Source organism: Manacus candei, unplaced genomic scaffold (assembly GCF_025592945.1).
Source record: "Manacus candei isolate 608988 ecotype Guabito, Panama unplaced genomic scaffold, ASM2559294v1 h1tg000022l, whole genome shotgun sequence".
Lineage (NCBI taxonomy): Eukaryota > Metazoa > Chordata > Aves > Passeriformes > Pipridae > Manacus > Manacus candei.
Window position 1 is genome coordinate 5,385,305 of NW_026138070.1, and position 24,322 is coordinate 5,409,626.

A 24,322-nucleotide genomic window follows, 5' to 3' on the forward strand; every position below is an offset into this window, starting at 1 on the left:
AAAAAATATGGGACCATTACCCTTTTAACAAGCTTAGAATGTCATATTTTTTTCATTTTTCTCTTTTCCCAAAAATGCATACCTGATATGTTGTAGACACAAATTTTGGGTGCATTATTATGATTCTGTTGACTGTAATGACATAGAATTGAAAATAACATTTTTTTGTTTTTCATTGTTTAATTTATACAGAGGGCTTTTTCAGAGTTTGACAGAAGGAAATAATAGCTGCTCTCCCTCTCCTGCTTTCCTTTGGAAAACCCTTCTCTTTTTTGAACTCTATTAAACCTGCACGAGGAGATTGAGATCCCGGGCTGCTCGTGTCTCACCTCCCCCAAAAAAGCCTACAAGGCTGAGTAAGTCCACTCAAAGAACCCACCAGATTGGGGGCAAATACATCAAAAAAAAAAAAAAAAGCAGCCTGTGAAATCCATTTTTCCCTTCACAGCTTTGAAAGCAGATGGTGGGGTGGGGCTAAAAGGAGAGAACTAACAAACAGAAAATAGTACAAACACAGTGTAAATAATTCTTCCCCTCTCCTCTCCTCAAAGTGCTGGAGCAGAGTGTCACAGCTGGTTTCTTCCAGCCCCGAGTTGAGGTTGTTCCTGTGATTTACAGTCGAGCAGCGCTCGAGGAATACAATAAAAATTAATAATTAAAACAGGGGGGAAAAAAAAATAATCTGCCAGGCACCGTGAAATATTTTTAGCTGATTGCTGGAGTTTGTAGGAGCAGTGATGTAGTAATGGAGCCCTTTGTGAGGAACCTCCACGGGGATGATTGCAGGGCCTGGGCTTGGCTCGGGATGGATGGAGTCTTCCCACTGCAGCTCAGCCAGAAATCATGCTTTTTTGGGGAAGTTTTTTTGGTAAGAAAACGTGATGTTGTGTGTCCTGCTTCAGGTCGCTTTGCCCTGTGGCACCTTCTTGTCACAGGATGGTCCCTGGGGTTTTACAGGCAGCTTTGGGAGAGTTACACCCTGCCAGGTGAAGGCCTGAGTGCACTGTGGGCCACTTTCTTCTGAAAACCATCTCTCTGAAGCCCTCACCGAGGTGATAAAATAATTCATGCTCTGGAACAGGCAGCCTTCCTTCAGTGCTGAGCTGGGAACCCAGATTTATGGGGCAGGAATGGGAGCTTTGAGGGGAATGAGAGCTGGGAGAGGGCGTGGGGTTTACAAGAACAGCCCCAGCATTGAGACAAAGTCACCGTGGGAATGCCAAGTGCCTGGTTTAAGACAGAAAATGCACAGTTTGCCTTCTCTGTGAACCACCCAGCAGTTGGGATACCTCCAGGTTTATGTGATCTCTGGTGTTTCATCCTCTTCAGGGTAGAAGGTAGGCTTGGACAGCGTTTTGAGCACTCAGATTCATTTATTCCTATCTCGTAGCTAAATCCTGTTTCTGTTCCAGGGGAGACAAAAAGGATTGGCACATCCACAGTTGCAGGAGCAAACAGCACAAACAAGGCTGCTCAGAATTTAGGGCACGAGCAGGATGGGGATGCAGAGCTGCTGAGGGCAGGATGCTGCTGTGTGTTGAAACATGTTCATCAGGGAAGGACACAGGGGGCACATCATGTGTCATCCCTCTCCTGGCACGGTGGCACTGGCGTGGTTAAACTTCACCCTGGGATTGGGAATTCACCCTGGGTCACAAACGGGACTTGTTTAGGGCCATCAAGTAAAACAGCCTTGTAAATCGCCTCTGGGGGCCGGCTAATTTATGGAGGGGAGAAACAATATCCCTCCCCTGGTGCCACTTAACTTTTCATTTTATATCTGCAGTAATTGCACGTGACATCTGGAAAAATTGCCGTCCAGTTCCCCGGGGAAAAGCCGGGGCGGGAGGTCACGGTGCTCCAGGGGCAGACACCCCCCATTCCCTGGAAGTGTTCAAGGCCAGGCTGGACGGGGCTTGGAGCAACCCGGGCTAGTGGAAGGTGTCCCTGCCCGCGGCACGGGGTGGGACTGGGTGATCTTTAAGGTCCCTTCCAACCCAAACCATTCCGTGATCCCGCGATTCCATCATTGCACGGGAGGGTGGGTGGCTCTGTGGTCGGGGTACCCCCCGAGCCCCTCTCCCCGAGCCCCATCTCCCCCTGGGAACCCCGGGGAGCGGATGATGGCCCAGGCGTGGGTGGCTCGGTTTGCCCCGGCATGGAGCGCTCGTCGCATCTCTCCGGAGCAGGACCAACCCCGCCTCAGTTTCCCCACGGGAAAACCGGGAGCATCCCTGGTGGCAGCCCCCAGGGGCGAAACAGGGGGGTGGAAACGCCGGGGTCCGACCCCCGCGGGGGAGGGGACCCCGGGACGGGGCTGGGCTCCAGCTGTCGCTCATACTGGGGGGGCAGCGGGGCCGGCTGCGGTCCCTACACCTTTAAAAGTCTCCTCACGTTGCGGCGCTGATTATCCATTAACCCGAGGCGAGCTCCCTTTTCCTGGGGGTGGCGTTCGCGGCAGCTCCGCAATAAGAGCTGGCAGCAGGGCGGGCGGACGCGCTGCCTTCCTCCCTTTCTCTCTCTCTCTCCCCCTCTCTCTCTCCTCTCCCCCCCTGCCCCCGCTCCCTTCCTTATCAGCAATTCAGATTGCATGCAAATCTGCGGGCTTTCTTACAGGGGCAAGGCAGAGAGGACCGAGCGCTGCTCGCCGGCCGCGGCTTCACGGAGAGATATCTCCTCCTCCTCCTCCTCCTCCTCCTCCTGGGATTTTCCTCCTTCTCCCCTCCCCTGCTCTCCCCTCCCCTCGCTGCCTCCCTCCCTCCTCTCTTTCTTTCCTCCTTTTCACCTCCTCGAACAAAAGTAGCCCTTCTCCCTGCGCCTGCGAGCGGGGCCGCTTTGTCTGCCCGCGCCGTCGGGGGACCGGGACCGGGCCGGCAGCGGGACCGGACCGGGGCCATGGGGGCACAGCGGGCGGACGGTGCCCGGGCGCTGCTGGCGCTGCTGGGACTGGGATTAGGACTGGGACTGGCGACCTGCCCCGAGCGGGAGCTGGAGCGGAGGGAGGAGGAGGCCAACGTGGTGCTGACGGGCACGGTGGAGGAGATCATGAACGTGGACCCGGTCCACCACACCTACTCCTGCAAGGTAAGGGGGTGCCGGGGGGAACTTTCACCCCCTCCCCCCTCTCCCGACGGGCGCCGGCCGGGTTTAGGGCGCATGTGGTTCTGATTGTGTGCGCCGGGGCTTTGGGGTGTAATTAGGTATTTTTAGACTGCGGAGTCGCTCCCGCAGCTGTGTCGAGGGGGAAATCTCTCAAGGTTGCTTTTTATGGGCATTTCCCTCCGTGCCGTGATGCGGGAGCCGGTTCCCAACTTTCTCTCTGGCAGGGTTTGGGCTGCCGGGAAGGTGCTCGGAGCCGCTCGCCGCCTCTACCCCAGGGCTCCCTGTTTACTTTAGCAGCATCTTGAGTTCCTCCAGCTCGAGCTATTGTTTAACTACGAATCTGGCCTCTGGCTATGTTTTTTTTTTTTTCCTCCCCCCCTAAGCTGAGAGACGGTGAAGTACTGAGCAACCTGAAATACCATCCGCCTGCTTGACAGAAAACGTGCTGGATGGCTTAACCCTTCCCGGGGCAGGAATCTCACTTGCAAGGACATGCTGCTACGCTGCCTTTTCCTCTTCTCCCCCCCCCCCCATCTCCTTTTCTGCCCATCCTTAAAAAAAAAAAAAAAAATCCTGCGGTTCCTGCCTGTGGTTTGGTGCTAAGCAGGGCCTGGGGTGATGCTCAGCGGTGCGTTGGTGGGAGAGCTCTGCCGGGGCAGGGGAGGGCGAACTTCACGCCGCGGTGTTGCCCCGTGTTCCGGAGCATCTCTCTCAGCCGAGCAGCCTCTGCCTGCCCAGCTGGTGCCCGGTGCCTCCCGCCTGCTCTGCCCCGCGCGCGGAACAATCTGTACCTCGCAAATTAGATCACAGACCCTCCAGGCTCGAGCAGGGACCGTATGTTTGCGGAGTGTCTGGCACGTCCTGGGTGCTACGTGGAAAATTAATGAGCTGCTGCTCGCAGCCGGTGTCCTGCGGCAGCGCCGGGCACAGATGGTGGGTGGATGTGGCCACCTGAAGGCTGGGGCAGGGGTGCCACGAGGGAGGTGGTCCAGGGAGGCTGGGGATGAGGCAGAAATGCCCGTCTGAAAAACGAGGCTCTTTGCTCGCAGCGCAGCGAGGTGTCTGGCTGGTGTAAAACCATCTCGCCGCATCAGAGCGAGACCCTGGGCCAGGAAACGCCGCGATGGGAAAACCTGCTGGCTCAGCAGCTCTCTCTGCCTTTGGAAGGTGCAATCCATCCAGCCCGAGCTGGAGCAGCCAGGGAGGGAACCTGGGCTGCCCGCGGTGGCTTTATGTGAACGCAGTTGGCATTCCTTATCTCGGGAAGGGAATCTCTTGCCTTTCCCTGAGCCACCCCAGCAATGCTCGTGCTACTCACTCCAGAGTTAATGGTGGGATTTTGCTCCTGCCCATTCCTAGTGTTGTAACAGCACCTGAAAGGCCAGAACGTGCTCCCAAGATCCCCTTTCGGTCCTGGAGTCCTGTAAGAGAAAGTGAAAGGAGGAAAACCTTCTCTCCTGCCTTAGATGGAAGTGCCCATCCCATCCCTGGTCAGGCTGTGACATTTAGCACCCTTCATAGGACAGTGCTCCTCAGGCCCTTTTCCTGCACATCAGCCTGCTCTGTGGCATTTTTAATGGCATTTCATAGTGTGTTTGCAGGGAAAAAAAAGCTTTGAAATGGGACTTGGGGTGTCTTAAGGACCTGAAAGCAGATAAATCTCCCCTAACTATAATGACTTGTAAATGAGTAGCTCTGCAGCAGCTGTTGGCTTGTTTCACTCCAAGATCTCCCAGAGTGTTGGAATTGCTCTGGATTCTGCTGATGCCGGGTTAGGCATGCCTGGAGTTTGATTTGGGTTGGTTGTTTTGTTTTGTTGGTTTGTTTTTTTGGGTTTTTTTTGACATCAGACACCTGAATTCCAACAGGGCAGTTTGGGCATTAAACCTGAGCTCTGCCCTCACATGGACCCTGCTGCCCTGTGGGACTGGGATAAGCCTAGGAACAGAGGCTGGTGAGGAAATTCAGGTGTAATTCCTCACTGTCATTCCCTGGGGTTACCTCCAGATCCCGCAGTTATCTCCTGTCAGGTTCTTCTTTATCTGCAGAGGAGAGGCAAGGGCCAAGTGTGTGGTGGGAGTTCCCTGGGGCCCACACCCAAAATAGTGAGTGTTACTGGTGCTGGGTGGTCTGGGAGGGAGCAGGCATGTGGATATCTGCGAGTGCTGCACTGGGGTATTGTTCTTCCCAGTTAAACTCCAAACTCTCCCAGCTGAAGCCTTTGATAGATGAAGATAAGCACATTACAACTCGGGAGAAATGTGAAGTTAATGTTAGATAAACACCCATAAATAGCTATCAGCCATTCATGTGCTGGGAGAGGAGATGAAAAAGGGAAGAACAGGCTGACAGAACTCCCTGGAACTGGCTGATGTGCTGCTGCTCCGAGGGGTTTGACAAGGGAACAGGCACTCTGCTTCCCGAGCTCTTGGTGCTGCTGCTCATCCTCTGTGTTGGCCTTGTCCTTCCTGCTCTGAGCCCTCTGATGTGCCTTATTCTGGGCTGACCTGATATTTATGGAGGCAGCTCCTATTTATAGGACAAGCCCAGGTTCTGTATGTGCCATAGGAAGTGTCAAAAAGGATGTGGATCCTGTTCCAGACAATGGAGCCCCTGTTTTGGGGGGTAACTGCGGCTGTTCTCCAGGCTGGGGGGGATGTGGAAGTTGCTGGGGGAGGTGGGTTTGGGAGCTCCTGGGGAAAGGGCAGCTGAGAGTGACAAAAAGGGGGAGAGGGGTGGGATGTGGTCAGGGAGGGAAGGGTTGGGCAGACTGAAGCTGATGCTGGTCTTCATCTACCAGAACTACCAAAAATCTGGTGATGACCCTTCTTCCTGCTGTCCATCCAGACATCTGCAAGAGGAGACTGCTCTAACTTCTCATCTTGCTCTACAAAACCATTTCTCGAGGCATATTCCTGGCAGGAATTTGGTAGCACTGCACAGGTGGTCCCCTTTTCCCTGTGGCATGGACCCCCCCCCGTGGCATTCTGGAAAAATCCTTTTGCTTTCTGAGGGCTTTTTTGCCCCACTTAAAATACACCCTTGCAAGGCTCTGCTTGGATAAAGTTATCACTGCTCTTCCTCTGCCTCCCTGTAGCTGCCAGGAGTCTTGTAAAACAGTCTTAATCCAGTGTTTTATGTCTCCCTGGCAAAGGAGTGGGTGAGTGAGTCTGCTATAGGGAAGGGACTTCTTGGGAATAGGTTACAGCCCAGTTTTCTCTCTCTCTTTCTCTTCCTTTCCTTCCCCAGTCCTTGGTGTAGCCGGTGAGTCACCGGTGACAAAGTCTTAATTGTGTGTGATGATGAATGGGATGCCCTACAGGTAATTGCTTGGTCTTTGGTGCCTTCCCATTCATTCATTATAGAGGAGAAGGGTGGGGAGAAAGCTGCTGGACTCTGATGTTGCTTGTGAGTGCTGTGGCCTGGCTCTGAAGTGTCTGACTGGAACAGCCGTGCCAATTAACTCAAATTACCATCTGCTGCAGAGCAGTGGGGTGGGCTTGAGCCTTTCTCCCCCCCTCAGCCCTAGCTGTGAAAATGCCCCACATCCACCTTTTGCAGCACCAGCCTCGGGCTGTGCTTTCTGCCTGCCTGGTGTATTTTTTTTTTGTTTTTTTTTTTTTTGTTTTTGTTTTTTTTTTTTTTTTTTTTTTATTTGTTTTTATTATTATTTTTTTCCCTTTCCTCCCTTTTGTCTCCTTTGTATTCCTGGTTTTTCACCCCGGTTGCTCGTGCACCTCTCAGAGCGCCTGCCCTGCGGGCGCCGAGGAGGAGGAGGAGGAGGAGGAGGAGGTGGGGCTGCAGGAAGGTGTCTTGACTTGACTGCGGGGAGAGAAGCACAACCACGGGGAGCCGAGCTGCTGGGAAACGCTGGAGAAACAGCTGGTCCCTGCTGGGGAGGCAGGAGGCTGGTGCTGGCACAGGCTGGTGCTCCTCAGCACCCTGCCCGGCCGGGGTGCCACGGCTGCGGGTGGCCCCAAAAAGGCTCTTTGAAGGGGCTGCCCCGTGTGGTGGAGCAGATGTCAGTGTGGATGGTGGGATCCCTGTCGGATCAGAGGGGGGGGAAGCTGCCTGTCCCAGCTCCCCTTGCCATCTGAGTGCTGGTGGGGTGCCATCTCTCTCTCAAGAGCGGAGCTGCTGCTGGCAGGGCTGTGCAGGTTTCTTCAGAGAACTGTGAAGTGGTTTGGGTTGGAAGGGATCTTAGAGTCATAGAATCACAAAATCCAACTCCTGGCCCTGCACAGACACCCCAACAATCCCACCCTGTCCAAACCCTCCTGGAGCTCTGGCAGCCTTGGGGCCGTGCCCAAACCCTGGGGAGCCTGTTCAGTGCCCAACAACCCTCTGGGGGAAGAACCTTTCCCTGATACCCGACCTAACCCTGCCCTGCCACAGCTCCAGCCATTCCCTTGGATCCTGTCACTGGTCAGAGCAGAGATCAGACCTGCCCCTCCTGAGGAAGTTGTAGACCTTAAAGACCATCTCATTCCAACCCCCCGTGGCTTTGAAGGCACTGCTCTCCCTGTCCCTCTCCTTCCCCCTGCCCAGCAGCTTGGATTTGGGCTGGGCAGGGCTCACATATCCTGGAGTGTGAGTTATTCCCTGAGCTCTGGTGCTGTGGAATGGCTCAGCACCCACGGGGTGCTGACTCCCCTCGGGCTGGCAGACAGATGAGTGTGAGAACACGTGGGTAACCTGTCTGCAGCAAACCTCTCCATGCCTGGGAGCAGCTAAGGCATGTGCAGCTTCCAGAGAGGAGCTGTCACAGCCCTGTTTAATACCTGGGGTGGTTTTTGAGCTCAGGCATGCAGGAGAGCAGGGCTCACCCCGGTAAATGGAGCTGTAGTTTGGATAATATATTGCTGTTTGCATCGCAGGACTTGCTGGGCTGGATGGGAGCTGAGACCCATAAATCCAGGCTTCTTCTCCAAGGAGGACAAATGTTACACCTCGAGGAGGAGGTGTGAGAAATAGGAGGATGTGAGAATGAAATACATTCTTAAACTTTGTTCTTAACCTTCATTTGTACTTGCAGAGTACAGGCAACACTAAATCTGTTCCCTTTTCCTGCTTGACAGGTGAGTCTGGCACTGAGCAGGAGGGTCTGACCCCAGCCTGCCTGCTCCTGTGGCAGTGGGAATGGCCCTGTTCCTCCAGGGAATGTCTCCCTGTAGCTGCCTGCTCCTAATTGTGGCAGGGACAGCGAGCAGGACTTCGGCTCAAGATCACTGTGGACCTTGAAGCCTCTGGATCAGGACTGAGTGCCGAGCTCACTCCCCTGAAATTCTGGAGTTAGGGCTTCAAAAATGGACAGGATTGATGACAGGTCAGGAGACTTGCATTCCCCCTACCCCCAGCAGGCTTTCACCCTCCTGCTTGAACTCTGCAGTGTCAGATCTTCGCGTGTGTCTTCTGCAGTCACCGAGTGATGGGATGGAGGTGTTTGGCAAAGAGGAAGAGTCTGTCTGTCTGAAGGCTCTCACAGAAGCCTGCAGGGGAGCACAATGCACTTGAAGGGCCGTGCAGGGCAGAGGCCACTGAGCTGCAGTGGCAGAGAACTACAGAAATGGTTCGTTCTCAAGTGCGATAAAGTCTGCTCTGTGCTTTCCTCCTCGGTTGTAACAATTCTCCCCCCATTCCCAACCCCAATATCAAGCACGGAAGCTGTGGTGTGAACAATCTGCCTCCCTACCACCCCCAGTGTCCCCAGAGGGTGGGAGAGACCTGTCTGCCCAGCTGCCTGTGAGCATCCACCCTCTGCCCCTCTGGAATTAGGTTCTTAAAGCAGAGAACCCCCTTATCTCTGAGCCACCACCTCCCTGGCTGCTCTGGGCTTGGCACGGGGTGCTGAAGTGCCCTTGGGGTGGGGGGAGATGATGGCAGGGTGTGATGGAGCAGCTCTGAGCCTGCCAGCCCAGGGATGCCTGTGGTCACAGCAATGCCCCTGCTCCCAGCAGCTGCCCTTGCTCTGAGCACAGACCTCGGATGAGCTGTTCCTGCTGGCTCTGCTCTGGGCCGTGTTTCCCCACCATGGAATCGCAGCAGGGGGATTTCTGACCCAGCAGGAGCGGATGGGGACGTGCCTCTGGTGTCTTGTGTGTACCAAGGTTCATTTGAGAGCTGCTGTTTCCCTCCTGGGTGGGTGTTTCTTTTGGGCAGTTTGCTGCAGAGAGAGGGATGAGCTGGCACTGGAGCACAGGGGCACTGCCCTGGAACCACTGGCACTTAGTGGCTGCTAACTCTTGTGGCCAGGACTTATTTTTATGCCTGAAGTTTGGATGAGTACAGGGAGATGGGCTCCTCCTGCCAAACCCTCTGTGCCTTTTACCAAATCCAGCTTGCCATGGTTTTATTTAGTAATTTAGAGGAACGTGAGTTAACTTTGACATTTCTGCGTGCAACATTATCCGCTCTGCCTCTGTGTTCCCAAGGTACCAGCAGCCTGTCAGAGCCACCAAACTCCCTTCTTTCCCTCCACCCAACCCACCTGCCTCCTCCTGCCCTAGTCTGAGGCTCCTGTGCTGCACTTCAGATGGACAGCACTCTCTTTAGCTCTGCAGCCCAGCTGGCACTTCCAGCCACTTAACGTTCCTTTCAAAGCCTTTTTTTTTTTTCCCTTTGTTTTTTTTTTCCCAATCAGAAGTGCTTTCTTCTCCCTCCATACTGAGATTTCCTCGGGAGCCAGGGAGACCTGCAGCAGAGGGCTTTTGCCCACACATTCCGTGCTTTCAGAGCCGATGAAATGATCCCTGCTGAAAAATCGAGAGACGGGTCGGAGAGCGCCGCCCGCCAGACGCCCTCACGAGCTTCTCCTTTCTCCTTCTCCCCCCAAGGTGAGAGTCTGGCGCTACCTGAAGGGCAAGGACATCGTCACCCACGAGATCCTGCTGGACGGGGGGAACAAGGTGGTCATCGGCGGCTTCGGGGACCCGCTGATCTGCGACAACCAGGTGTCCACGGGGGACACGCGCATCTTCTTCGTCAACCCCGCCCCGCAGTACCTGTGGCCCGCGCACCGCAACGAGCTCATGCTCAACTCCAGCCTCATGAGGATCACCCTGCGCAACCTGGAGGAGGTGGAGCACTGCGTGGAAGGTGAGGCTGAGGGGCCTGGGCCGTCCCGGGGGTGATCCGGGAGCTGTCGGGCTCGGGGGGATTCGTGGATGCGGCGGAGGGTGCTCGGTGTGCTCGGCCCGGAGGAGAGAAGGCGAGGCTGAGGGGGCACCTCGTTGCAGGCTGAAGCTTGCTCGTGAGGGGAAGAGGAGGGGCAGGCACTGAGCTCTGCTCTGTGGCAGAACCCGAAGTTGTGCCAGGGAAAGGTTTAAGTTGGATCTCAGGAAAAAGTTTGTTCCCCAGAGGGTGGTCGGGCGCTGAACAGGCTCCCCAGGGCAGTGGGCATGGCCCCAAGGGTGCCAGAGCTCAAGATCTGTCATCTGTTTGGATGATGCCTCTCAGGCACTCCTGGAATTGGGCCTGTGCAGGGTTAAGGGTTGGTCTTGATGATCCTTGGGGGTTGTGGGATTCTGTGACCTCGTTGGTGCTGGTTGATGAGGATCAACCCTGCTGTTCTACCTGTGTCCAGGGCAGAGTCACAGAAAGTTCCAGGTTCCAGTGAGTCTGATTCATTCCTCCCATCTGCATGTTGGACAGGTAGAGGTGGAATGTGATGAAGCTGTGAAATGAAGGACACAACCCCAGAATATTCTGAGTGGGAAGGGACCACAAGGACCATCGAGTCCAGCTCTTGAGTGGATGGCCCTTGCAGGGATCAAACCCACAGCTTTGGTGTTATCAGCACCATGCTGTGACCAGCTGAGCTAATCCCAGTTCCTGGTGCTCTGGTCTGTGGACTCTTGTCATGGGCACAGTGCCTGGCAGTGACTTTGCTGTCACACAACCAGTGTCTCCCAAGCAAAGTCATTTTATGCTCATTTTACTCCAGATCTGATGCGTTTCCAGTCCTCTCTGCGTTGTGGTTGGAGCATCCCCATGGCAGGTCCTGTCCTGACAGGATGGCAGGCACTCCTCAGGGAATTTGGGCTGCTCCCACCTGAGGTAGATTCTCCCCGTGGGTTTAGAGCTAATAAGTTAACAGGTTAATGCTGTGGTGAAGGCCTGTTCTTCATCACAGCCACCCCGGCTTCCTGTGTCTTGGAGCTTCCTTGCTTGCTTGGAGCCTTGTGGATGAACTCCTGAAGGGATCTGAGAAGCCAGACAAATTCTGCTTGGAGGTAAATCGTGCTTCTCCATGGTAAAAATAAGTTAGAACCAGTTTTAGGTATCCAGGTGTGGAGTTGTGCCTCTGTGAAAAGCAGATCTGGGGAGAATTGATCTTTTTTTCTCCCTTTTTCCTCAGCCACCTTGAAAATACTCTGTAATAACCCACTCCCTGCCTTCCCTCTTCCCCTCTTTATGCTTGTCCTGGTTCCAGCAGGAGCTCCAAGCCCAGGGGGGGAGAATGTGGTGCCTCCAAAGCCCTTTGCTGGGCTCTCAGTGTGTCCTGAGAGCAGATGAGCAAACATGGGAAGGAATGCAGGAATTCTGCACAGACAACAAATAAACAGGCGGGTTTGGCTCCCTCCTCCCCTTGGATGTGCAGCAGAGAGGCCATAACCCCTTTTTCCAGCTGTGAACGCTGACAGGGGTAAATGACCCAACTCTGGGGCTTGGGAGGGAGCTGGATCAGCAGAGGGGCTCCCAGAGTGGGGTTTGTGAGCAGGAAGAGCACTGGAGGCTTTCTAAAAAAAAAATATATATATATATATAAAATATTTTATAATGAACTTGGAAGGTGTCAGCCCTGCTCCTTCCATGCACCTCGTGGGGAGGGAGGCAGGAGAAAGATGAGTGTCTGTGGTTGTTTCAGTTAAACCTGAGCAAATATTTGGGAGGTTTCTCTCTCCTGCTGGGGTTTTTAGGAGGCTCTTTTTGCACGTGCTGATGTGAGCTGGGGAGGTTCCTGTTTGTGGTGAAGGATGAAGGAGAAGAGGTTGTGTGGAGACCTCAGAGCAGCCTCCCAGGAGCTGAAGGGGGGGCCTACAAGAAGCTGGAGAGGGGCTCTGCATCAGGAACTGCAGTGACAGGACAAGGAGGAAAGGGTTCAAACTGAAGGAGGAGAAATTGAGGTTCAATACATGGAAGAAACTCTTCCCTGTGTGGGTGGGCAGGCCCTGGCATGGGTTGCCCAGAGAAGCTGTGGCTGCCCCATCCCTGGGAGTGTCCAAGGCCAGGTTGGAGCAACCTGGGACAGTGGAAGGTGTCCCTGCCCATGGGAAGGGGTGGGACTGGATGGTCCTTGAGGTCCCTTCCAGCCCAAACCATGCTGTGATTCTATTCTCTGACGTCCTTAAGGCCACTGGGAGATGAGGAGGGATCAAGTTTTTGTCCCAGTACCCTGAGTTTGCCGTAGAGCTGGGGTAGGTGGACATGTCTCTGATCATTCCCTCAAGTGCAGCACCACCAGAAGGGTTTTTGGTGCTGCTCCCAAGCTGTTGTGCAAGGGGGCTGGAGGTGCCAAAAGCTGGGCATGTCCCAACTCTTTCCTCTGTGTTTAAATTGCAGGTCCACAAAAATATAGGTGGCTTATCTTTATCCCCTGCTCTGTGAACCCTCCCTGGTGCCAGGCAGCAGATTGATTCTTCCTGGGACTCCCCTCTTTGAGATCCTTTGCTGCTGAGCTTATTCCTTTGATGAAGCAACCCTCCTCTTCCCCACAGCTCACCAGGCATGGCAGGTGGGCTCAGCCTGGCTGCTGTGTGTGGTTTTGGGGGCTGGAGAGGGCTGGAAAACAAAGGACAGCCTCTCCCTGCGTGGTGGATCTGATTTCTCCAGGCTGGTGGAGACCTGTCCAGGGGGTGTTGTTGAGGAAAACGAGGTGACCTTGAGTTACTGATATCTCAGGTGGGTCAAAAGTGTTGCTCAGGGTGGATGTGATTCTGATTTTGGCATCTGGCAGCTGCTTCACTTGCTTTGATAAACCCACTTTTTTTGTCGTGTCCCACGGACTTCCTGCTCTTCCCACATCTTGGTTCTTGTATATCCTGTCTGCTGAGCACTGGCAGGATTTTTGTAGAGAGCACAGACCAAATTTACCTCCAAAACTTTGTTTTCCCTTGAGCCCTGTCGAAGCTCAGGCCTCTCCTGAGGTCTGGGGAAGTCCCTTTCAGCTCACCCACTGCACCTGCCCACCTGGCTTCTGGGAAGCCCTGCAAAAAAAACCCAGGCCTGAGAACCTGCTCCTGCCACCCTGGGAACCATTTCTGAGCTCCCAGTCTGAGAATTTAGCTCCAGGACTGGTTTCCCATCAGCTCCTCACAGGAGGGTTCAAAGCAAAGCTGCCCAGGATGCTGCTCTTTGCTGCACTTTGAGCTTAAAAAACAAACCTTTGAGTGCTTTTGCAGAAAGAATTGGAGGAATGGCAGCAGCTGAGTGGAAAAACACGAATGTTTTGAGTATCTTCATCTCCTGTTGCTCCAGCTTGGAAAAATCCTAGACATCCAAGTCTTGCCTGTCTAAGAGGGGAGTTCAAACCAGGGCATCTCTGTGGAACAGCTCAGGTCAGAGCGAAAACACCGTGATTTGATTATACTTAATTGTGGTAAAAACGCTCTGACCAGCTGGAGTTGAAATTCAAGACTCCAGCTGAGCTCTGCAAACTGGCTCCAGCACTTGGTGGGGGGGCTCTGGAGGGGGAGTCTTCAGTGTTGAAGGGCAGAGGAGCAGCTCTGGGGCTTGTTCAGGAGTCCGGGACACAGGTTGGGACCGGGCGGAGCAGGATGTTTGCTCTGGTCCCCACCTCTGTGGGGGGGAAAGTATGGAAAGGGGACAGTGGGAGTGGATTTCCTCTTGTTCTTTGGGACATCTGCATGAGGCTTCCCAGGGAAACAATTAGCCCAGAAAGCCACAGTCTTGCAGTGTTTGTTCCTAGAGTGCTGGTGCTGCACGAGGAGGGCTGGAATGGCTGGGCAGGTACCAGAGCATCCCGACTGTCCCCTCCTTGCTCTCCCCTGCCACCATCAGCCACGCTGCTCTGCAGCTCAACAGCTGACTGACCCCGAGATATCTTTCCCCTGTGTGTGTGTGTGTCTCACATTTCACTTTGATCCCAACAGCACTTGAGGGAAATCAGGAATTTTGTGTGCATCGACTCCTCCCGGGGCTGTCTGGGTGGGAAGGGAGCTGGGATTAAAAACCCTTGTTAGCTCTTGGGTTAAGGAGAACCCAGAGCTCCTCCCAGACACCGTCTGGCCGTGGCACAGTTTGCATTAGCACTGGTGGGATTGCCCTGGGTGAGCTCTGGGGTGTGTGTGGGCTTGGAACCTCCTGGGAAAAGCCCGTGGGAGTTGGGTTGTAGTGGGGCCGGGTGGTGCTGGGCACAGTCAGCCCACGCTGCTGGGACTGAGGGTCCTGCTGGTGGTTTGGGGCCCTCCTCCCTGCAGCATCTTCAAGAAGCTCTTGACTCTAAACCAGTGTGATTTAGCAGTGGTTTAGTGGGTAGCAGTGACTCCAGCCCTCCTGGTGCAGGACCAGCATTCCAGGAATAAACACGGCAAGGCTCTGGCTTTTGGGGATAATTATTCCCTGAAGATGTCCTGAAGAACCTCAGCTTCGAGGTGACTTGGGTGGTTAAGCCTTTTGGCCAGGATACATCTGCCTGTTTTGGGGGCAGTGTGTGGGTGATGCTGTCCCTCCCTGATGGGAGTTATTCCAGAGTGAAAGCAAGGCTGAGCACTGACCCTCTGTGTGTCCCAAATCCTGCCTGGGCTTACCTGCTGGCTTCCCAGGATGCTGACAGTGTCCATGGCTGGGGCTTCCATGAGGTTTGGTGGCTCCTCTGCTGCCTCCTCCAGCCCAGGGTTGCTCCCTCTGGGTGGGTGTCGTGCCAGGACAGTCACCTTTGGGGGGTGTATGTCACCCAGCCTGGGAATGGAGGGGGCCAAAGTGGGGTCTTGGAGCACTGCTGTGACCACAGTGGATGGGCCTTTGGAACCCTGCTGCATGTGGATGCCCCTCACAGAGCTGCTCTGGCTCGTGTTCAGCCCGCAGTGCACTGCAGATGCTCCATATGTATAAAAAACTCACATAGTTCCTATTGAAATTCTGATTTTAGCCAGTCCAGAACTCTCCCCTGACTTTTTTTTTTTTTTTTTTTTTCATCTCTGCAGCAACCCTATGAATTACTCCTGTGGAAGAATTTCATCTTCCACATTGCCTCTCCTCCCAAGCTTTCTCTCATGTTTGCTGCCTTGAGAGCATCTCCCTTTCAGTTACACTCTTCATTCTGTTTTGTCTTCTGCTCTCTCACTTCTATTCTGTCTCCTCTCTTTCTCTTTAGCTCTCCACGGAACTGAGGCGTTTTGTTCTTGTAAACCAGCCCATGCAAAATTTCCTTTTCAGGCTCCTTGCAGAGGCTCTAAGGAATGCACAGTGGGCTCCCTCTCAGCAAGGAAATCGCTGGCATGGCTCTGCCTTAGGTGATTCAGGCTGTGGTCACTTCCCATGCTCTGCTCTCTCTGCAGCCCTTCTCCACCCCTGCAAGGATTCCTTTTGAATCCATCCCTGCCATGGCATTGTGCTCCAGAGCAGGGAGAGGGAGGGGGCTTGGAAGAGGGTTGATGTGTGGGTTTCTTCTTAAAGGAGGTTTGTTGGTTTTGTTTTGTTTTTCCCTTTTCCTTCCCTCCTCTTCTTGGCTCTGTTTTGAATCAGAGATAATGAGAACAGCATCAACACCTCCGTCCCGGGAGGGTGAGGGAGTCAGGCAGCAGCTGTGAAACGTTGGGAAAGGAGAGGAGAGGAGTGGAGAGGGGAGAATGCACCTCTGGACAGCCCTGGGGGCCCCTTCCTGCCTCCCCATCCATGGGCTGGGGCAGCTCAGCGGGATGCTGGGGCTGCAGCAGGTTCCCTCTGGAGCTGCTGTGCCAGGCAGTGGCACTGGGGAGAGGAGGGGATTCCTGGGGGGGATTTTCTGGTGGATTTTCCAGCAGATCAGTGATGGATGGAGCCTGCAGAAGCCCCTGGCTGGGACAGGATTTGCAGGAGATGCTCGTGTGGGGGGCCCTGTGCCTGGGCCAAGCCTGGGGGGCTGTTTTGCTCCCTCCCTGGCGTGGCAGTAATGCAAAACATCCCCTGGCTTGACTGCAGTAGCTGAGAGAGTCGATTTGTTTAGCAAATTCCTATGGAATTTTAATCTGGTGTGGGAGGCTACTGGTCTGGGAAGGCTCCTTTGGCCCTGCTCCCCGCTCTGGCACATCCTGCTGCATTTCTCTGCAGGATCAGGGGTCCTTGGTCAGCAGCACAGATGCTGCTGTGACAAGTGCTGGACCCTGGCCACGTGCTCTGGGTTCTGCTTCTCCTTTTGTTTGCTCCACGGATATCTTGGAGGGGATATGGGGGATTCTTTGCTGTGCTGCAGGCTCTGTGCCTCCTCCTGTCCCGTGCTTTCCTGGTGAACTGCTGGATAAATGGATCAGGGCTGGTCTGGGGCTGGTGGGAATGCTCAGGGGAGCAGCATTCTCCCTGTCCCATCCTTTTTGTAAAGACGTGGGGTGGAAGGGAAGGGTGAGGGAGGGATGTGGGAGTGGGAAAAAGTATTATGAGCTCCCATCTCTGCACCTCCTTCTGCCTCGTGTTTTCCCAGTGAACTGCTGGCTTGGAGCTGGTGCATCATCCTGGGCTGGTGGGAATGCTCAGGGAAGCAGCATTCCCCCTGTTCCAATCTCATTTGTAAGGATATGGGGCAGAAGAGAAGGAAAAAGGCACGGAGTGGGAAAGGTGTTGTGAGTTCCCATGGGCTGAAACATTTCCATGTCCCCGTTCTCAGCCCCTGTAGCATCCTTTTGGAGCTTCCCAAAGCGTGGGATGCTCAGGGGACTTGACCAGAGCTGTGGTGCAGCTCTCCCAGGCAGATATTCCTGCAGGGAGCTGCTCCATGGGCATGTGCAGCCTTTGCTGGAGGTGCTGGGGATGTGTGGGAGAGAAAATCCCACTGTGGGGGTGGCTGTTCCCTCCAGGGCACCAGGGAGTGGAGGACACTGTGGGGACATTTCCTCTGGTGACAAAGCTGGCTTGGAATCTGTCCCTCTGAGCATCTCCTGAGTGGAATTCCTGCAGGTTTGGGATCCTGGCATCTCCTCCACCCTGGCTTTGCAGAACTGTTTTTGGGACTCAGTGCTGACCTGTCTCAGGGGAGGACTCAGATACAGGTTTTTTGTCTCTCCCTGTGCCCACCCCCAGTAAACTGGGGGAGCTGCATCCCTTCCTACTCCAGCTGGATGAGAATTTGGGAGCTGGTCCTACACCTTGACCCTTTTCCACACGGGATGGAGCCCTCAGCCCTGCCACACTCTATGTGCTGGAGGTGTGAATTCAATGTACAGCTGTGGCTGCTCACAGGACACAGCCAGACAGCCCTGGGCAGGAATTTGGGGTGGTTTAGTGGTGCCACCAATTCGCAGCCAGCAGGGAACTGGGTGGCTCTGAGAACTGAGCTCAGCTTTCCCTTTGGTCCACCTGGAGCTTGTGCTGCTTGTCTTGGGCTCTCTCTGGCCAAAAGCTGGAGTACCTGGGCACACAGGTCAGCCTGGGCATCCACAGGACCTGTCCCAGCAGAAAGGGAGGCCAGGAAAACGTCTCAGTACTCATCTGGTTTTCAAATCAAAGCCCAGGAGCTGGGATCTGCTGGTGGGGAAGACAGACCTGGCTGGGGCTGCCCAGGGAGCCACAGTGATGGGCAGCACTGGGTGATGGGCCAGTCTCTGCCCAGGAGCCCCAGGGGCATCTCCCTGCCAGGCGCCTGCCCAGACTGCCGGCGCCCGCCCGCCCGGGCTTGTCCCGCACTAATCCGTGCCCAGGAGTGGGACTTTGGTCTGTTTATCTTAATAAACACTCTGCAAGGATCCTGCATTCCTTCAGGATGACTTCCCAGAGCAGGAGAGCTTTGATGTGCACTGTGGCCAGGGTGGGGACAGAGTGACTGTGCCCACCACCTGGATGGGTGGGTGGGTGGATCCATCCTGGTGTGTGTTGGAGGAGGTGAACAGTGCCCTTATAAAAGCCATTCTAGCAGTGCCTTTTTCTTTTTTTTCTTTCTTTTTTTTTTTTTCCTTGAAAAACTGCTCCTCTTCCTGCATTTTCAGCTTCCTGGAATCATTTTCTTTGATTAGGAGAGGAAATGGGGCTCGGGTGCTTTCAATAATTCATACTCAATTTGCCTAATTCCAGCCTGGCTGCAGCACAGACTACAAAGTGAGTGAGAATGTGTGAGGTGAGCTTTCAAACCACTTTCTTGTTTGCCTCTGGTTTTTCCTCCCCTGGCCCTCCCTGTGTCCAGTACCCACATCATCCCCTGTCCTACTAAAAGGTGTCCAGGTGACCAGCGTGGCTGGGGGTGCACAGGGACACAGGCTGGGCTCTGTCCCCACTCCTGCCTCCTGCTGCTCTTCCTAAGAGTCATGGAGCAGAATAATTTAGGTTGGAAAACCCCTCTAAGATCCCTGAGTCCAACCACTAACCCAGCAGAGTGCTGGCCCCCAAACCACGTCCCCAGGTGCCACATCCACGTGCTTTTGAGCACTTCCAGGGCTGCTGACTCCTGACCACCCTTTCAGTGGGAATTTTCCCCCAATATTCCATCTAAAGAGCTTCCACTCTCCCACCCCACTGCCTCACCCACTTTCTCTGCTGCCCTTGAGCTGATCAATACCTCTGAGCTCTCGTGCCTTGGCCTCGTTCCAACCCTATTAATTCCGTTTTCCTCCTTAAATCCACATTTCAGCTTCACCTAAAAGCCACTTTCTCTGGTGGGTAAATGTGCTGCCCTGTTTGCTTTGCCTTGCACTGACTTGCAGCTGCTTTGCCCCATCCCAGGGGCACTTCCAGGCAGCAGGAATGTTGTGGGTCACGCTGAAAAGTTGTTTTGCAACACGAACTGCTGTAACAGTGTCTGTCACCTCTGCCTTGTAGGAGCTGTGGCTGGAATTTGCCTGGCACGCTGCAGAGGGGACTCTGTGTGTGTCATTCTTAGAGTAACCAGCCAGTGGTTTTTCTCCTGGAGCTGAGGCCACGTGGATTTAGGTGGATTTACTTGGATTTAGTGGTTTTCTGCCCTGGAAGAGCCCTGGCTCTGCTGCTCACTGTTTATAGGCTAGAGATGCTCCTTCACAGCAGGGCTTTGCTGTAGCCTCACTCTGCAGCATCTTTATTCCATTATCTCCTCTCAGGCTGCCTTTTTGGGAGAAGGAAAACAGGTTAAAATGGCTCTGCTGCCCCTCCCCAGCTTTGGGAGACAACCTTAACCTCTCCCATAACCAGCTACCTCTTCCTACCCTGCTTTTTTCCCCCCTGCATTGTAGTGGATGTTGGAAGAGAACTGCACACTCCCAGAGGATGTTGTGCCATCCTGATGGGCTGGAAGTGCATCTTCTGTCTAATATCAGGCCACCGTGCTCTCTCTGTCTTGCAGGGATGCTAATTAGCTGAAGTGAGCTGGAGGACTGGCTGTGCCTCAGCATCTTTGAGTTGTGGGGGATAATTAGAAGGAGGGGAGCAGAAAAAGGCTGAGGGAGCTTTTGCTGATCTCTGCACTTCCAAGTGTGTTGTCTCTCCATGGGTATTTAATCCTTGGGCCTGTGTTTTGGGTGAGAGCAGCTCCCAGTTCCCTTCAGACACTCAGGAATGCTTTGGGTTGGAATTGGTCTCATCCAAACTGCTCTTTCTGGGGACAGAAGGGAGTGTGGAGGTTCAGAATTTCATAGAATCGTGGAATGGTTTGGGTTGGAAGGGACCTAAGATCATCCAGTTCCACATGGCAGGGACACCTTCCACTATCCCAGGTTGCTCCAAGCCTCATCCAACCTGGCCTTGGACACTTCCAGGCATGGAGATGTTGGAGAACAGTGTGATAACAGCAGTTATGTCTCCTGGAAGGGCTTTAAAGCAGTGTGCCCGTGTTAAGAAGGTGTTTGAGTCCCCCAGGTCCTGCCTGCATTCCTGCAGGGTGAGGCAGGTCTGGGGAGGGAGCAGCAATCCCAGTGTGCAGAGCAAGTCTGGGAGCAAGCAGGGAATGGGACCCAGGAATCTGAACTCTGTGGGCTGCTCACAGCTGCTGGCAGTGGGAAGGGAAAGCTCAGGATAACTCTGGATACCCACCTGTATCTTGGCTTGGAATGAACAGAGCAGATGCTGCTGCTGCAGAGAATGCCAGGGAATTATGGACACACAGCCATGGAACCTGCAGTGGGAGGAGAGCTGGGATGGGGAGATGTCCCTCCAGGGGCTCTTGGGATCCTCATTGCCACAGCATTGAGTTTCTGGGGGTATTTCCCTGTTATCTGTGCATTCCCTGGACAGTCCCTGCTGTGGGTATTTCCCTGTTATCTGTGCATTCCCTGGACTGTCCCTGCTGTGGGTATTTCCCTGTTATCTGTGCATTCCCGGGACAGTCCCTGCTGTGGCATTCCCCTGGTGGTGTTGATGTGCTCAGAGTTTCCTCCTGCTGGCTTTTCCTTCAGACTTCCAGGTTATCCACGAGGTCTTATCATCCTTTACCTGACTCCATCTACAGCAACAGGGCACTTCATAGGGATCAGGGATGGTGCTCAGGTGTCCTGCTAAATGTGCTCTTGGGCATTCCCAGCCTGGTTCTTTTCTCTGCCTGTGCACATCCCTGCTGCTCTGGAGGGGGAAACAAATAGAAGAGGGGTTGAAATTTGGACTTTCTCAGGTTTTTAGCTAAGGACAGCATGGCTAGAGCTAGATCCTGACTTCCTTCTGGCATAATTCCTGTCTGTCTTCCTTCTGCTGCAGGCTGGGACAGCTCATGCTGCAGGACTCAAAGGCCAGGGGGGATGCTCAGGGTTTATTTGGAACCACTTGCCACTCCTGTGGGTGTGTGTTGCTGAACTAAAGCCACCATCTAAACTCAGGTTCTAAAACCTAGTCTTTATAAACCCTTTCCCAGCCCCTCCTGTGCTGTGCCAGTGTGTGTTGCAGGTGGAGGGTGGTTGCCAAAACCTTTAACCTGGCTGGGATTATGGCAACTCCTCTGGGAACAGGAGCTGCCCCCATGCTCAGCTTTGGGAACCAAAGGGTGGAGTGGGTTGTGCCTTCCAACACTTGCAGCACTTCTGCACCCCCAAACTGCAGAGGAGAAGTCACTGGAGGGCGGGAGGGGGAAGAAAACCCAACCAATGCATCTCTTGCCAACTAATTCAGCTGCCAAATCGTGATTGCCTTGGCTATAAAGCTCTTCTCCTTGGCCAAGAAGCACCACAGCTCGCGCTGTTTCTGGGAAAAAACAATGCTCTGGGGCCTTAGGTCAGTTCAGGCCTTCAGGTGCTTCTGGAAAACCAAGGGATAACTGCACTGCAAAGGAAGCATCAGCATTGGAGAAGGGGTGGTGGGGGTGAAGTGCTCTGACTGAATCCTCTGGCCAGCTGGATCCTGGCTTCCCACCCCGGACAGGGCAGCCCCAAGCAGACTTCCCTGATTTTTGCATGGCTCAGGAAGCAGCTGCAGTGATGGGCATGGACACAGAAAATCAAATTGCCCAGCTGGAGCTGTGAAGGTGTGTTTTCAGCTCTGTGTTTTCTGGTAACGTGGTGAGAGGTTCCTGGTTCCTGGGGGAGGCACAAATCGGAGCTTGGGAAGAAAGGAGAGGAGCAGACCCAAGGGAATGGCATGGAACTGTGTCAGGGCAGGGTTAGAATGGATTATTAGAGAAGGTTCTTCCCCCAGAGGGCACTGAACAGGCTCCCCCGGGTTTGGGCACGGCCCCAAGGCTGCCAGAGCTCCAGGAGGGTTTGGACAACGCTCTGAGGGACAGGGTGGGATTGTTGGGATGTCTGTGCAGGGCCAGGGGTTGGACACTGATCCTTGTGAGTCCCTTTCAGCTGGGGATATTCCACAAAAAAGAGGTCAGAGCATGTTTGGGGGCTCTCCCTCAGTGCCTGGGCTCCCTTTAGCAGCACCATGGGCTGTGGCTCCTCCGATGCCTTTCCAGCAGTGCAGAGACCCCCCTCCCGGTGCCTGCAGTGGTCCCTGCAGGGCTCAGGGCAGGCTGGGGCTCTCCCCACCCTCATCCCTTGGGCAATATTTCCCAGCAGGAAACCTCTGGGGAGGGATTAAGCAGCTGCACGTGGTGCCAGGTGAGCGTCTGGCACCTCTGAGAGCGGAGGCAGACGGTGGGCAGGGGGGATTTTGGACACCCCTTCCCAGGGTTTCTCTGCCCTGGAGGCTGTATCCCAGTCCTGCCATGCATCCAGCTCGGGGGAGAGGTGCTTCCCCGGACCGGGCTGGGCGCTGCCTCGCACCTTTCTGCCGATAAACCTTAATCCCGTCCCGTGCTAACGGGGCAGCAGCGCCCGGGCGGGCGGCCAGGGGCGGCATTCCAGGCATAGCTCAGCCAGGTAGGCTGGCAGGAGAAGCCCTGCTAGGCTGGGATCTGCGGGACAAGGCGTGGGAGGAGCAACCTGCCCGCAGGAAAAGGGGAGCAGGGCGTTCCTGGGGCCGTGGCACAGCACCAGAGGTGGCACTGGCCACCCAGGGGTGCGGGCAGAGCGGGGTCCCTCCCTGGCACGGGGTGGTCTCATCCCTTCTCCTGCCGTGCTGAGCAGTTTCTTGGAGGCTTGTCCCGCTGGGAAAAGGGCACGTGCTGATTTTGAGGTGCTTGTATGGGGTTGCTGGGGAAAATCCAGCCCCTGGCATGGCTCAGCAGAGCAGAAAGGGCCTTGCTTTGGGTTCAGGATTGATCCTGTAACTCCTGGATGTCCGTGTGTGAAGCAGGGTTGGAGCTGGAGGGGGCTGGCTGTGCATCCCAGGGATGCTGCAGCCTGGACATGGGCCAGGATAAGTGTCTGGGGGTTCCTGCTCCTCCCTGTGTGCCTTCCCAGAGGGAATGGCTCCTTCACTCTCTTGTTTTATATGTTTGGGATCCTCATCCGTGTTTTCAGAGGCGTTTTTAGCGCCGTGCCCAGGAGGGTTTTTCCTCTGCAGGAAGTGCAGGATTGCACTGTGGCTCCATCTCTTCTGCCAGGGGATTCCTTTGGGCTGATTCTCTTCTCTTCTCATTCCACTGGTACCTCAAAATTCCCTAAAAAGCAGATCCATCAAGGCTACAGGGTCAGAATTAAGTTCTTATCCCCTTGTTGCCCCAGTGAATCCTTTAGACTGTGGGAACCATTCCTATGGCTTGGGATTGGCAAGACCTGGGCCTGGGATGAGCTGTAGCTTCCTTTGGGATAGTTGTGCTCCTGGGGAACCAGCCTTTGAGGAAGCAGGTTTTTGTTTCATTTGTCCATCCCCCTGCTTCCAGCCAGTTTCTCTTTCAGCTTCCCCTGTTCCACCAGGCTGGCTGTTTATGCAGTGATAAAATCCCCGAGCAAATTGTTTTAACTGATGCTGTTTATCTAAGAGATAAACCGGGATCAGTGGAAGCTCCTGGCAGTCGGATGGGGAAACTCTGTCAGGAGGAGCCAGCTGAGCTCCGTGGAGGTGAGTGCTCTGACTGAGCACAGAGGCCAAAACCTGTGGAAATTCCCTATTTCTCGCTGCCTTTGGCTGGTGGTTGGAATGGCAGAGGGTGCTGGAGCTGCCCTGGTCCAGCAGCTCCCCCGCTGAAGGGGTAAGTGGCCAGGTCACTTGTGGCTGTGTTTGATGGATGTGGGGAGGAGGGAGTGAGCTCCTCCGTGCAGGGAGCAATTCCCACCCTCTCCCAGCCCCCACGGCTGCCGCATTCCTGGGCAGTGAGGTTGCTGCAAACAATGGCACTGAGATGTTGTGTCCCTGTGCCGGGATGGTGACACGGTGACGTAACCCCGGGCAGGGAGAGACCCCCTGCTCCCAGGGTCCTCCTTTGTCTCTGGGCTGGGATTCGCTCACCTTTGCTTAAGTTTCCACCTGGACTGCTAAATTCCTGGATCTCCACGGGCTTGGGAAGGGGGATGAAAAGCTCTGGTCAGTTAGTATGACTTCTTGGGTGTTGGGGTACCCCCTCCTTTCAGACCTCAGGTTTGGTGGCTCTGGGCACAGGGGTGTGTGGCAGGGAGGGGAAGATCCTAACAGAGGTTTTCCACTGCTGAGGCTTCCAGCCTTGCCTTTGAAGAGGAAGGTAACCCTCTCCTAAAGAGCTCATCTGCCCAGCCTGTGTGCACTGCAGGACAGGGCTGAACCATGCACATCCATGTTTAAGAGGTGAGTTTTCTCCTGTTCAAGACTGGAGGAACTG

At 54.6% G+C, this 24,322-nt stretch overlaps 1 protein-coding gene across 4 annotated transcripts in view; it reads left to right on the forward strand.

The window, feature by feature from the left end:
• Positions 1–2,347: 2,347 nt before the first annotated feature.
• AGRN (agrin) overlaps positions 2,348–24,322 on the forward strand; it is a 113,566-nt gene continuing 91,591 nt past the window's right edge. For 3 of the 4 annotated variants that reach the window (XM_051786408.1, XM_051786409.1, XM_051786410.1), the window contains exons 1-2: positions 2,348–3,084; positions 9,936–10,197. In XM_051786408.1, the coding sequence (XP_051642368.1) occupies positions 2,896–3,084; positions 9,936–10,197 (451 nt within the window). In that variant the 5' untranslated portion in view covers positions 2,348–2,895. The remainder of the gene's footprint in view (positions 3,085–9,935; positions 10,198–24,322) is intronic. The other variant, XM_051786413.1, reaches the window with a different exon arrangement.